Source organism: Cinclus cinclus, chromosome 3 (assembly GCF_963662255.1).
Source record: "Cinclus cinclus chromosome 3, bCinCin1.1, whole genome shotgun sequence".
Taxonomy (NCBI): Eukaryota; Metazoa; Chordata; class Aves; order Passeriformes; family Cinclidae; genus Cinclus; species Cinclus cinclus.
Window position 1 is genome coordinate 85882947 of NC_085048.1, and position 14399 is coordinate 85897345.

At 36.4% G+C, this 14399-nt stretch overlaps 1 protein-coding gene across 1 annotated transcript in view; it reads right to left on the reverse strand.

Moving 5' to 3' along the window:
- The window catches only part of PRKCE (protein kinase C epsilon), a 282588-nt gene that overhangs the window by 94479 nt on the left and 173710 nt on the right, over window positions 1–14399 (reverse strand). The window contains exons 3-10 of the mRNA XM_062489237.1: window positions 14229–14388; window positions 13060–13094; window positions 11553–11638; window positions 9731–9863; window positions 6772–6914; window positions 5484–5580; window positions 3767–3981; window positions 2317–2490 (exon numbers count right to left, since the gene is read on the reverse strand). Of these exons, the coding sequence (XP_062345221.1) occupies window positions 2317–2490; window positions 3767–3981; window positions 5484–5580; window positions 6772–6914; window positions 9731–9863; window positions 11553–11638; window positions 13060–13094; window positions 14229–14388 (1043 nt within the window). The remainder of the gene's footprint in view (window positions 1–2316; window positions 2491–3766; window positions 3982–5483; window positions 5581–6771; window positions 6915–9730; window positions 9864–11552; window positions 11639–13059; window positions 13095–14228; window positions 14389–14399) is intronic.

A 14399-nucleotide genomic window follows, 5' to 3' on the forward strand; every position in this document is an offset into this window, starting at 1 on the left:
ATCCCAAGCTTTGGAACTCTCTCAACTTCAAGATCACTGAAAAATATTTCAAAACTATTCCTGAAGTACAATACTTGAAGATATTTTTTTTTAATAGATCTAAAATGTTGATGAGAGCAGGGGGCAGTGGTAGCTCATTTTTTGATGGGCTTAAAGCAAATTGGTTTGACAGAAGTTTGCTTTTGTATTAAGCAGGAACATAAAAAATATCAGTCCCAAGAATATTTCTTTAAAGAAAGGAAGCTAGATGGAATTGCTAAAAGAAATTAGATATATAAGGCTAAAACCACACTAGTGTATAATGTATGCTGCTGGTAGGCATTATTCAGCACAATTTCTGAATTCCAAAGTAATTTAAAATATTAACCCTTACTTGTCATGATAATTATAGATTCATTTAATAAGTGACACTAATGAAAAGTCTGCTCCATGTAAAAAATAAATAATACTGAAACACACTTACTGTAAAAAGCATATTAGGCAACTTTTCTGCAGTGTCTTCAGCTGATTACTGCAGGAAAACACTGCAGCATATAAAGTCAAACTTCTACATCTGCATTTTTGTGGAAGAGGAACAAAGCAAGTAATCTCATTACATAAAGACAGCCTCTGAGTGCTTTGACAATGAATACTGAGTCAATCGTCCCATTAAGTCAGGGTGTATACTACAAATATGCTCTACTTGAAATGTAAAATGTAATTCCAGCACGATAACTTCAGGGACCAGTTCTGCAAAGTACAGCTGCCATGCCATGGCACACAATAGCAGTGTCAGTAACTATATACTACTGTGGAACACACTTAAAACCTTTTGTACTACTGCCTTTGTCTCAATGAAGCTATTTTAACCACAGATTATGTTTGTTCAAGCAAGTTTTTCTGCCTGTTTTCCTCCTGAACCTGAGAAAGCCATTCAGTGACTAATTTACTTGGTACATTTTCATTTGTTGCCATTTATAAGTAACATGTACTTTTAGCAGGCCTACTGCTTTTGCTTTTTCATGTATTTTGGTATTTGGTATTTTCGTTCCTTTAGAAAGAGTTCTTTGTAAATTTTTCATAGGACACGCTCAAGAAAACCCTTCAATTTTTAAACTATGGCTGTTTAATTTCAATAGGTATCACTAGGTATAGTTTTGATTGTTTGATAAGAGACACTAGCCTAAGACTTTCAACTGTAAACCACTTCAGTATTAATTCCTCTGAGCTCAAGAAAAGTCAGAAACTACAGTTTCTCTCTGCTAAGAAGTCTGGGAAAAGAGAAGACAGTGAGAAGAACTTCTGAGTATCTTTGATGAATGCCTTTGGAGAGCAGGGAGGAAGGCAGAAAGTGTGGTACAAAAAGAGGGAAGCACAGACCAAAAACACAAAAGGAAAGGAATCTCCAGGAAATCAGAGGAGTAGCAGAAGAATCTTCAGTCATAATTTACTTAATGTACAACTGATCTTTACCAATGCTCTGACTATGAGTCACATCAGGCTGTTGATACATTTATTTATGCTCCAAGGAGTGCACTCAGTCCTAAAGGTCCCTTTTCTGTTCACAGAGTTTATACCTCACTCCATTACAATCTTTTAATCACTTCTTTCATCTGAAACAACATGCTTAATTCTAGTTATAAATTTTAAAATAATATGTTAAAACATTTTAAGAGTATGTTCACACATAACAAAAGTCTGAATGTGAAACACCCTCCACAGACCAATGTGGATGCCATCCTGCTTTGTGTGAACTTCAAAGCATATAAAATGCTAGCACATTTTGACTATTTTAAGAACTGCATAACCCTGTTAATTGCTTGCTGTTTCCAAATTCAGACCACTGTAATCTTGATCCTACTAGCCATTTTCTACGGCTTTCCCACTGCACTATTTATCTTTGCTGACAACTTTGCTAGGAGATGTTTTAGTCACAGCTTTTCTGCAATGCTACACCCAAGTACTGCACACTGGATGTTAAAAACACTTGTACTTAATTCAACAAATGATACACCCTATTAATGTACCAAAGAAACAGAAAATGGCACCTCAGTAGGTGCCAAACCTCCTCAGTAGGGGCCATTTTTGTGCATTTTATGCATGTGGGTTTTTAAATTTTTTTAACTCATTTACTGCCATCTCCTGGTACTTACAAGGTAATAGTAGTTATGCTTTTTAACAGCAGCCAGTACTCCTGTACACTACCAATAAAACGCTGAAAACTTACCAGAAATATTTTCAAAATATTGCTGTACTTTTTATGCTGTTTTCTTTCAGGCTGGAAATAGTAAATGTTATTCCTTGGGCAGAAGCTGGTAAAAGAGTCATATAGCTTACCTTTGTCTGGAAGCAGCAGTAAAGTTGTGTTAAATATGGATGTTTCCGTGCCAATGCCAGGATTCTCTTTTCTGTCATTGTACAGTCTACATCATCATCTTGGAGTATGACATCTTTCTTCAAGACTTTCACTGCATATACTTCATCTTTTCCTTTTAGCTCAGCTAACATTACCTAAACCAAAGAAAAATTCTTTTTACATATGAACAAGAGATGCCATAAATGCAGGGTTTCTTTTGAGTTTGCCTGCACTGAAAGCAGAAAGACAGTTGCATAAATGAAGGGTGGCATAACAATTGCCTAAATGAAGCTGCAGTTCAGAAAATAAAAAGTACAATAATTTTAGAAGCATATACCTCTGGTATTCTTCAAATTTGAAACAGAAGGTATCTGTTCTGTTTGTTAGTAAAGAATCTTAATGAGTACCTATCAGTGAGGTCTCAAAAACTAAACAAGGAAGGAAGTTGATGTAAAACATAATTTTATTTCCCACTTTTAACTCCCAATTCTGGTAGTGATATTTGAGTGTGATGGACTTTGTATACAATCCAAAGTTACCATTCCAGCTGCTTTCAAGTTGTTGATTTTAACTACTACTATTGTTTAAGGTTCAGGCCCTATACTCTGTTTAAGGTCAGTTCTGGCTAGGAGCCAGGATAATCTTCAGAGAAAGAATTAGAAAACAGGGACACAAAAGAACTGCTTCAGCCCTGTTCCCCTGCATGTGAAGTTCCCGTAATATCAAGGAAGGAAGAGTGTACTTCTGAAACAGATTCATATTTCAGTCCACCTCTTTGATTCCATGGTGCACAATAGTGTGGAAAAAAAAAAAAACAAAAAACTTACGAGCCCTGTAGACACAGCAATGCCCCTTCCACCCTCACCAATTCCCTACTGTGTGGAGGCATCAGGTGAGTCACATCTCTGCTGCTTACACTGTATTTTGGGCAGCTGTCTAAGCCCTGTCATATCTGAGTGGAAATGCTTTAGTTCTGCTTCCTCCAGTACTGAACACACCCACTGAGGAAAAACAAGTACATACAATGTTCTGTGAAGTAAGTAAACTTGAACTGAGAATTATCGGGAAAATGAATTAACCCCACAGCATTACTCCTGACCTGATTTTTCCTGCTTGACCACAAGCAATTTTGTTGAACAGTATGTAACTGCATGTCTGTGTGTCTTCATCAGCCATATCCAAAAATAATGAAACACCGACGTTTTGTTTCAAAAGGCTTGAACCTAGTCAACAAAATGAGCTACAGCACAGACAGGGCCAGCTCATCAGGAGACTGATACTTTTGATCTGTTGGGTAGAAGAAAGCCCCTAGGCTGGAAGCACTTTCTAAACGTCAATATAAACACTTCCAAATCAGTACAGTCAAAACCACTCCTGAAAACTAGCTTAAAAAAAGATAAAAGAAGAAAAGGGGAAAAAAAAGCTACCCACCTTGCCAAAGCTGCCTTTTCCTAATACTTTGATGAAGTTGAACTCTTCAAGACCTATTCGCTTGCTCTGGGCCTGTTTGACCTCCCCGTTTTCACCATTCTCCCCAGGTTTGTTAAGCTGGTTGTCTGTCGACGTGGTAGCTGCTGCTCTGTGCTCCTCTCCCCGGTTGTCAAAAGATAATGCTTTCCTAATGTTGTTTTCCAGCTCTTTGATTTCTGCAGAAATGTGAGGAAAAGTTAGTATTAACCAACCCTCAGACAACCAGCCTTCATTACTCTGTATCAATGTTGAGGGACAGTCATCATCTCTGAATGCTGTATTTAAGAGCATTCTGTGGTTAAGAATACATATTTAGTAAACTGCTTCTCTACCTTACAGTAACCAGCCAAACCCCTGCTCTAACAGGAAGGGTGGCCTTTTAAAATGAACTTAAGAGAACGACATATCCAAAACTTGAAAAATAAGTCAGAATAGTAGCCAAATAGTTGTTCTAGTGACTTTGGGTGTTCCTGTACCACAGAGAAGTACTTTGTTTTGAGTATCCCTATCTTCCTGTAGCACTTACTCATCTTCCCGCTTTAGTATTTTAAAGCTGTGTCTTCAAATGTTCAAAGCATAGTTGGGCGTCCCAGTCCTTGAAGTCAACATGAATGGAGCATCTTATTCGGCTCCAGCTGTTATCACACGCCTGCCAATAAAGTGTTTGACCACTTCCTAGTGCTGCTTCAAGCAGCAATTGTTCAGGTCTGCTAAATGGTTCTGAAGGTTTCTCAGTACTAAAATACAGAGAGTCCTGGTGACAAAAAGTCCTCAGGGTCTGCCCCGAGCTCCTGTATGGTACTTCTGCCTGATGGCCTTGGAAGCAACAACTTGACTGGGCAGCTAAAAAAGCCAAATTAAGAAAGAATTTGGACACATTATTTGTTCTTATTGTTTTAAGCAAAACATCAGATACTTTTAAAAATAATGATCTGATGAAAAAAATGTTTGTGAAACCAAAAGGTTGACAAATTTAAATCAGTTCTGGATTCAGATGTCACAGATTTCTGATTTTTATAAACAATTAGATCAGACTCAAAAAATGCTGCTGACATATACATTCTGTCAATCAGCTGCTCAGCTCAATGAAATCAGGCCACATCAGTGAAGATTAAAATGCCTGTGTCCAAATCTATGGATAAAATAAATTGCTGAAAGGAAACACCATTTTAAGAAGCCTCTAGAGACCACATGGACATGCTAGCACAGTCCGTCTGGATAGCAGTTTTCATTATTACAAATGTTCAACATAGAATTACAAGGAGCCAATTTTATCTCAAAAACTTATTAAAATATGGGCTTTCAGGTAAATAAAGGCTCTCTCTCAACCTCTCTCTCTCTGTGATACTACTTAAAATATCTTCCAGTATTACAACAGAATATATAACTTGCATAAATATATTTCGTTGAAAACGGCCCATGTACTAAACTTGAAAATATCTTAAGATGACTGCTTTATAATTTTCCCTTTAAATGCCACCTAATTTGACAGATTTAAATTAAATGAGAAGCAGGCCATTTTAAAAAAGATTTTACAGTTCATAACTTTAAATGCTTCCATTTCTAGTGGTAACTGCTTTGTTGATTTGCATCTACAGATGCTCACGATCATAGATTTATTTTTTATGAAAATGTATGACAAAATATGTTAGATAGGAAATAGAAAGATTTGTTTGACCTTGATCACATGGAGATGTTGGCGCTGATTTTGACCTATCTTCTTCTGATGATGCGCATCCCGGAACTGGTGGTTGAGTCTCTGCACCTGCAATTAGCTAAGAAAAATTCCAAAAGGGGTACTCAGCTCTGATCTTCCTGTGCCATGAGGAAATTTAATTCAACAACTTTAGTTCAAAAGCAGAATTATGAAGGAAAGTGGAGATCTTCTATCCCTATGGATTCTCACTGGCAGAACCTCAGCCATACAGCAGATGGCATCGCACGAAATGGAAGCCACAATACAAACAGAGAAAAAACAGGCAACTGAAAGACAAAGAGGTTCTTAAGATGAAATATACATAGTGTACATACCCAGTGAGTGGGAAAATTTTCAGAAGCCACTATAAGTCTATCTTCAAATTTATCCAGTAAATACATTCAACTATAACATATATCAGCACGCACTGCAAACTACACCTCACGTAGTGACAACATAACAACACCTTTTCCCAGGAGTGTCAGATCAATTAATTAATTCTCGAGTTTCCTAAGTTTATGTAACATTTTAAAACAGCATACAGGGGATCCCAGTGTGCAATAAGCCAGGAAAAGAACAGAAGCAACTGTCAATGTTTAAAGAAATTATGGCACAAATTGCCTATTTCTGAGAGACCGATGGGTCTGTTGTGACAATCATGCAAACAGAGATACAATGTGGGCCCATAATATGTGGGTCCATTCTCATCCAGGATACACATCATCACTTTAGGTATAACTCCATCAGTTTTGGATGTTCTTGGGGTGACCTATGCTTTTTATTTCTAGAACAGCCTGGTTATTCCCATAACAGGCATGATAACTCCAGAACAGTCATCTGGCAAACATTTCCTCTTCATGAGAATCAGCACATTGCTTGTTTATCAACATTTGCAACACTATGGAGGAGTAGTGCTGTCTGCCAATCAATCAATCAATTACTCAATGCCAATTCTAAGCCATAACAGGCATTTATGTTTTTAACTGTTGCCAGACATTGTCTCTCTGTCAAATTTCCTTCCTCAAAATTACAAAGGGGAAATCCTTCCAGAAATTACAGACTCCAGATCTGCAACATTGTACCAGGTCAGAAAAGTTCAGAACAGATGATTTACACTCACAAAACAAAACTCTAAGTCTTAGGTTTGTACTGAGGTATAAAAAAAATTACTGTGCAAGTCATTGGAGTAGGACTGCACCCCAACTAATAAAGTTATAATACAGTCATAATTATCTGAATTTTTTAATGTGACAATACATAGTAAAATTACCTTTTTCCTCCTCTGCCCACTATTAGTGATCTTATCTGGAGTGACTCCAAGATCTGCAAGAACTTTAGCTATGCCTCTAGCATCCACTCCACAGTTTGGTGCCACATTTGTTTCACAGCGTCGATGTACATTCATCTTGCAAACTGAAATGAAATGCAGAGCAATACAGTAAATTAAATACTATCTTGGCATGCATTTGCCTTACCTAAATCAGATCTTATTGGACCTATCAATAACTTTTTCAAATAAATACAAACTCAGTAGGAAAATGCTTAGCTGGATTTGAAGGGACACCTGAATGCTAATACAAAATTATTAACTTGATTATCATTCTTCTGATGTGATGATGTAGAACAGTACTTTCACACAGTGCCCAGAACAGACATGGGAACAAATGAAATTATTGAATGATCCTATAACTCTTAATTTAATTTGAATTAGAAGGAAAGTTGTTCAGAGCTTGGATTTTAACTATCCACTGTGGAAAGCAAAACATTAAATCCTTATGAATTATTACTTCTTACATTATTTTACTGAAGTAGATTAACTTCTAATGTAGGCAGCCATAAAACTGACAGTGCTTTAAGTTTTAATAAAAATTAAGGGTTGAACACCTACTTTATTTAGAAGGCAATCCTGTTACTAAGCTCTTTCCCCTAAATCTCCTATTATATTATTACAAGGAGAAAAGAAAAGGTTACTTTGCTTCCAGATTAAAGGGAAGAGGCAAGAGTACAGACCCATTAAAACTCGTGGAGGACGGATTTGTTAGGAGCAAATGACATATTTTATCTGAGACTTCAGTGCCCTCTTGTGGAGCAAGGTATAAAGAGAACACAGGTGCACGTGTGATTAAATCCTAGATTATTCTTCCATGGTTCAAATTCCTCACTTCTTTATTTTTTAGAGAAAAGGAAATTATAAAAATATATATTTATAAAGGTACATTTCACTATATTTTCAACAACAGCACTTTTATTTTACAGCCCTTTAAACAGAAAACAAACACATTTGCCTCTGAGACTATAACCAGACACTGTATCTGACCATAACCAGGTGCTTTAGAAAGTTGGTGACCTTCCTTTTTAAGTATGTTTCAGATCATAAGAAGAGAAAAAAGAAATTGCTAAACATGTTATTTTCAATGAATATATATTCAGTGACAAAACCTCAGCAGCAAGCAAAACGTTTGAGCTAGGATCCATAAAAGTGGACATGGAGGAGCCAAACTGCTTGAAATAGCAGGAAAATTTTGTACAGCCCAACTTCATTAATATATTTTGTAAGAAGATGCACAGGAACAAACAGTGCAAAAAACAAAAACTGGAAAAGAACAAAACTGTTACATGCTTCTCATGGTGTTAATAACCACATTAGGCAAGGAAGTACATCTCTGAAGAAGGGAGTCACTCAGCATTTGTTAAAGAGAGAAAGCCAAGCACAGAGAAAACAACATTTTCAGTTCAGATAAGTTCTAGATTTCATGCAGAAAACACTGCGTTTTTACAGGCAATAATTTTATGAACACGGAGACAGACGCTTTGCAATATTGTTTCTACACATCTGCTACACAGTATGAGATATAACAGTTATTTATTTATTTATTTATTTTTATTTATTATCCAGAAATAACCAAATAAGCAGTATGGTACTTGAGTTAGAATATGAAAGAGAACTCATGTATGCCTGGATCAGGTAGAAAGATATTATAGTTCTGGTTATAAAGAAGAAAAAAAGCCCAGATTTAATTGAAAAGTCTTCACTGAATGCATCTCCACCATAATTGAGACAGCATTTGAGCAAAATCTTCAACTGCTGCAAAGTAGCAGCATTTAGAGCCTAACATTTCCTCACTGTTCACTAGCTGGAACCAAAAGGGAAGTCTAACTGTATATAACTTTGCCATTAAAGAAATTTTCTTCCTTCCCTTGCTGCTCAGCAACCTGTGACATGAAACATCAGGTCTGACCTTCACCTACAGTTATGTGCCATCCTAAATACTGCAAAGGATGTGTTTTTATAGATAAGTTATTTATACATATATGCGCGACCCCATGTTTCTGCTGTTGAGAAGTGTACACAACATGATTTTTGTATTTATGAAGATGGATCTATCTATGCTTAAGGCATAACAAAATGGAAATGCTTATCATTCCACTAGGCACTACTTCCTAAGAACCTGATAATAATTTCCTTCATGGCATCATTTCCTTCCACCCCCAAATTGAAGTATTTTATTAACTATTTCTAAAATATTAATTTACTTTGCAATTGTTCATACTCTTTTCTCACCCATTATATAAATCTGCTTGAAACAATGAGATATGGAACCAAACATTTTTGACAACTAAAATGACACAAATGCACCTTCCAGCCATATTTTCCCATACATTTCCTGTACAGAGTACATAGTTCCTAAGTGGCAGAACATAGTGAAACCTTTATTTTCTGGAATAGAGGGGCTAAGCAGACCATTACAAAGGACAATTTAGCTGGGTATCAGAATACCTCATATTCTGGACATGGGCATACAGGACTGGTTCTACCTACTCTAACCAATACAGAATAGCAATTTTTGAAAATTGTATTAAAGGGAAAAGTAGCTGAAATACTGATGTGTGAAAAGTTTAACAAACCTGAAAACACAAAAGGCATATAAACTGAAGGTATGTAAATTGTCATGCTCCTAATTTTCTGTTAACTTCTAATATTCTGTGTGGCAATAAACCTACACAGGAGTGAGTGTAAAACATGTTTCTTAATGTCTGACTGCTGCATCTCTTAGTGACTGGTGTTGCCAAAAGGGTAAGGACCATGTTCTAACCATGATGGAAATCCTTACATTGCTCCACTACTTATTTTCTATTAATTTCTGTACATGCTGACACAGTGACTTGAAGTCTTTCCAAGTCTACAAGTCACACAAAGAAAAAGAAAAACTCTGAAGTGGTTGCCTTACCTTTGCATTGTAAACCTTGTCTCAAAAGACCCCAGAGCAAAGAACCACAGTGGTCACAGAAGGTGGGCACTTTGTAATTGTGAATGCTGAACTTGTGAGGCATGTTGACACTGAAACGCTGGGATCCCACTTGCTGAAAAAGGACAGCACAGCATATTTCATTTTAATTAATTTCCTTCCAATCGGTGTATCCTGAGGGCCTGTTGCATTTTGAAACCACACAGAATTCAAATGAGATGGAATAGATCTGTGCTCAGATGATGACCATTGCATTTGATATATTCCAACCCCAGAATTCTTTTCACTACTTTATCTGGGGAAAAGAGGGGGAAGGGCTGCTGTTGTCCAACAGATAAAGACCCAAGTCTACTTCCTAGTACTTTTGGGAACAACAAATACATAGCTATCAGTAAAGATCTCAATGTGGAAGGCAAGGAAGTCACTCCCAATTGTTTTAGGAACACGAGGCCAAACTAATACAGGACTAGAAAAAGAAATATATCATAAACCTTTACCTTTTCATATCCCACTCTTCTTTGGATTATGACAATGACAATGATAACCTGTTGTGTTCAGGGATTTCAAGGTATGATTACCTACTAATTAAAGGATGTCATTGATACATTTTCATAGCGACCAATGTACTGCAGGAGATTTATTTTTATGTTTTTCCTTCCCTTTTCTATTACCGCTGGCTTTTCTCCAGTGATCTAGTACCCCTTCTAAACAATGAGACCATCAGCAAAGTATGCAAGTCTCCACCAGTCTGGAGCCTGGGAATATAAACCTGCACAAGATTTTGTATATTCCTGTGAGTACTACACAAAACCAGCACTAGCCCCAACACAGTCCTTTATCACAATTTTATGCATGTGATCAGATTTTGGAGGTAATATACTGGTTGTGGACCAGACATTACAGAAAGATTCCAGTAAGGAAAATGCTAGTGAATTGCACAGAAAAAATGAGATCATGAGTTAGTGCCTCATTCATACTCATGTTGAAGATGAAAAAATAGATTACAACTCCCCTGTTACATACAACTCCAATTGTGACTTAAAGTTAGGCTTTACCAATCATATGAATGTAGATTTTTAACAAATGAAATTAAGAAATGTAGTTTTTCTGTGTGGCCAAGGAACTGTGATTACCCAAAGACCACCTCATCCAAGCCCGCGGTGGAAGAGAAAAGGCCCTTGCTGTTGCACAAAACAGGACAGTCAGAATACGTTTGCTTTTCTGTTGAAGCAAAAACTTCTGTGTGAAAAAAAAAAAAGGCATTCACTGTTTATACTCAAGGGCTAAAACTGAAAAGCGTAACTATATTTTGACAATTTGGATGTAGTCTTTGTTAAGGTGAGACTTTGCAAGCAAATTCTGGTCAATCTCTTACGTTGGTGCCAGATACCCACCCAAGCATCCCAGCTCTCCTATCAGCTGCTGATGGCTCAGCCACACAAAATGCAGCCAGGGGGATGAGGGATCCCAGCCTGTTTCTTCTGAATTAAACTGACAAGACTTTTATTAACTCAGAAATGAAGAGAATGTTAAAAATTAAAAGGAGTGGAAAGAGCCCTTGAAAACTTTGAGCTCAGATGTTACAAGAAGTAAAATAATTAGAAATAAATTTGTGTATGATAATTCCTATATAAATGAAACTGTGACAGCAATGTAGCATTCCAAAACAAAAGCTACACCACAAAATGACCAGAAGGGCACACAAAAGTCTGTAGCATCTATTGATTAAACAGAGGAGATGTCATTACTTTGAAGAGATCAAAGACAGGATTTTATATAGGAAAATTAATTTATAAACATTTACCTCATCATGAGTTTCCTGCTTTTTTAAGCCAGCACATTTTGTTATTATAAGTTCATGGCATCTCTTGTGAACTACACAAGTGCAAACTAGAATGACAAAAGCAGATAAAATAATTAGTTTTCATGAAGACGAATTTTAAAGCAGAAGTCTGATCTCAGAAGACTAGAACCACTGTGACTTGAAAGTGTGCAAGTGACTGGTGGTGATTTGGTGTAAACCAAAAAAGTTGGTTTACAAAGGCAGAAGATAATGGACTTTCAAAAGACCAAAGAATTTTAAGATAACTAAAGCATATCTGCTAAGTATTTAATCTGTAAAATGAAATGTTAACCTTCTGAAATGTTAACCATAATTTTTCTCGATTTTTATGTGATTTATTTATCTGATGAAGTCCATTATCTCCACATTACATGAGACACGACAGCAAGAACAATTCCTGCTTAAAAAGCTTCCAAAGGAAAACAGATATAAAGATAATTCATTGTAAAAGTCAAAAGAAAAGAAAAAAAGAGAACTCAGAATATTCTTTCTGTAACACATTATTGTAAGTTGACAGCAGTAAAAGGTTTCAGGAGGCAAAATCGTTTTCCTGATACATCCTGATACAAGAATACATCCTGATGACTTAATCAATGAATAACATTTGCAGATCTGACATAAGATAAACAATTATTAGGTCTATCATAATGTAAAATTCAAGGTCACTCAACAAAATAAAGCGCTCATAGTGAAGTAATGAATTTTACTTTCTCCAGTTTTGGTCATTGTTGTAAGAAAAAAACATTAGAACAGAAGCCAAGGTACCTCTCCAGGTACGTCTGTGTGTTAATACAGTAATTCTTATTATACCATGTAAAGCTCTATTTAAAAATTGGCATTTACTTATTTACTATGAGATTTCATCAAGTCTTTTGTAACTGAAAAATCATCACTAACTTGATAGTTTCTACTTGTTAGATGAGAATTAAGCACAAACACATCATCCCAAGAGGTGATTGCATAAAGAAGTAGGAGTACGAGAAATTGAGTTGAAAAATGGGAGAGGAAAATGAAGCACTTGTGCAGTCTTCGCTATAACTTTCTCAAATGATGACCTCTATAATTATCTCATCTATTTAAATTACAGTCTTCAGAATTACCTGCAATTTTTAAACACAGAATCTTAAGCAGAATAAAGAGCTCTCAATTTTAAAATGCAAGAACTGAAAAATGAAGAAGCTAACATCTGTAGATCTGGTTCCCTAGATGGATATACATGAAGAGATGTCTGGGATCTGATATTCAGGGCTATTAGATGAGGTCTTATTACATATATAATGCTAAAGACCAACAGTTTTGAAAAAAATTACTGTGACTTGGTGCAAAGACTGTATAACTTGTTGAGACAAACTTTATTCTGATCATCATGTGCTAAATTCTTATACAATTCATATACAATACCTGATAAAAATACCTTACTTCTTATAATAAATCTATTTAAACTGTCCTTATGTAGAATTTCTCTTACCTTGACACTGGTATCCCTGTTTTCCTATTACACCCCTGAAAAACAATAAAGTGTTTTAGAAAATGAAGAGGAAATACTTTTAAAAACACAAACATTTTTTCTTTCCCTTTACTGGATGTGCACATGTTTAAAGAAAAGCTCCTTATAACCAACTATCTGACAATTGCATGCCTGGACTAAGAACATTCCAGCTGCTGAGAGGTAGCAGGAAGGATGAGAGACCAATGAAGGCAGTCAGAAGTACAGACACATTTACTACACTGAAACAAAGCCAAAGGGTGCACAGAAAGGGGACAAACATCCAAGAGACCTCTAAATAGACAGATTGCATTTGTCAATATTGCTTGAAATCACCTTAGCCAACATAAAGCCTAACCCACAGGCACTTCTTAGAGGAATGCAGTTGAGTTCATGCACATTTCATATACATTTTACATTAAGAAAGACTGATTCATTACACACTCTTAAGAAATATTTACTGTCAATTACATCAGCTCTAACATGTAAATCAGTATCTCTAGGTCCCTTTGGAAAATATCCAGAGCTGCTAAAAAACAACTGAAAACTGAATGTCTGTACCCCTTCTCCCTATCTGAAAATTGAAAATACTCAAAATAATGTAAATAATTTCTAAAAGGGAGTTCTTGGTATACATCATAATAATAAAGACCGTGTACACTGAGCACCAAAATCTCTGTGTCATTAGAAGCATAATATACCCATATTCCATTAACTTTAGTTGGATGTAAAGGAGCTCTGCATTTCTTAGAAGAAAGATGGCGATTCTTAGTCACGTAACAAAGAATCCTGTCACTGTGACAAAATGTAAAGGTCTAATATTAAGTCTAAATCTCCACTTAGGCACTTACATAATAGTGGACTGGTTGTCTACCTGGAATTTAGTGCGCATTAGATAGGGAAATAAGGAACTTTGCAGCTCAAGGGAGAAGAACCACAAAGACAACCAATTCTAATACTTGTGATGGGAGTTTAACAGCCTTCTATTATCACCTGCAACACTGTTGACAGGTTAATGTCAAAATAAGGAGGAAAAGAACCACTGCTAGGCACCATTTCCACTTCAGCGAAACAGGAATGTTTCTAACCAACCTCCTGCTTGCTCCCCAACTCGAAGTTGCAAAGAAAGCAAAGCCAAAGTTACTCCATACCATATAAAGTCTCTGCAGTGTGAGCAATATGTTGGCTGTCTAAGGTAGGTGGCCATAAACTTGTGTCCATTAACCTGATGCACCCTGCGCCGCACGGCACCCTGGCGCTTCCTGGGGCGCATCCGTTCCCGGAACACACGCTCTTCATTGTCCTTGGGTGCTGAAACACAG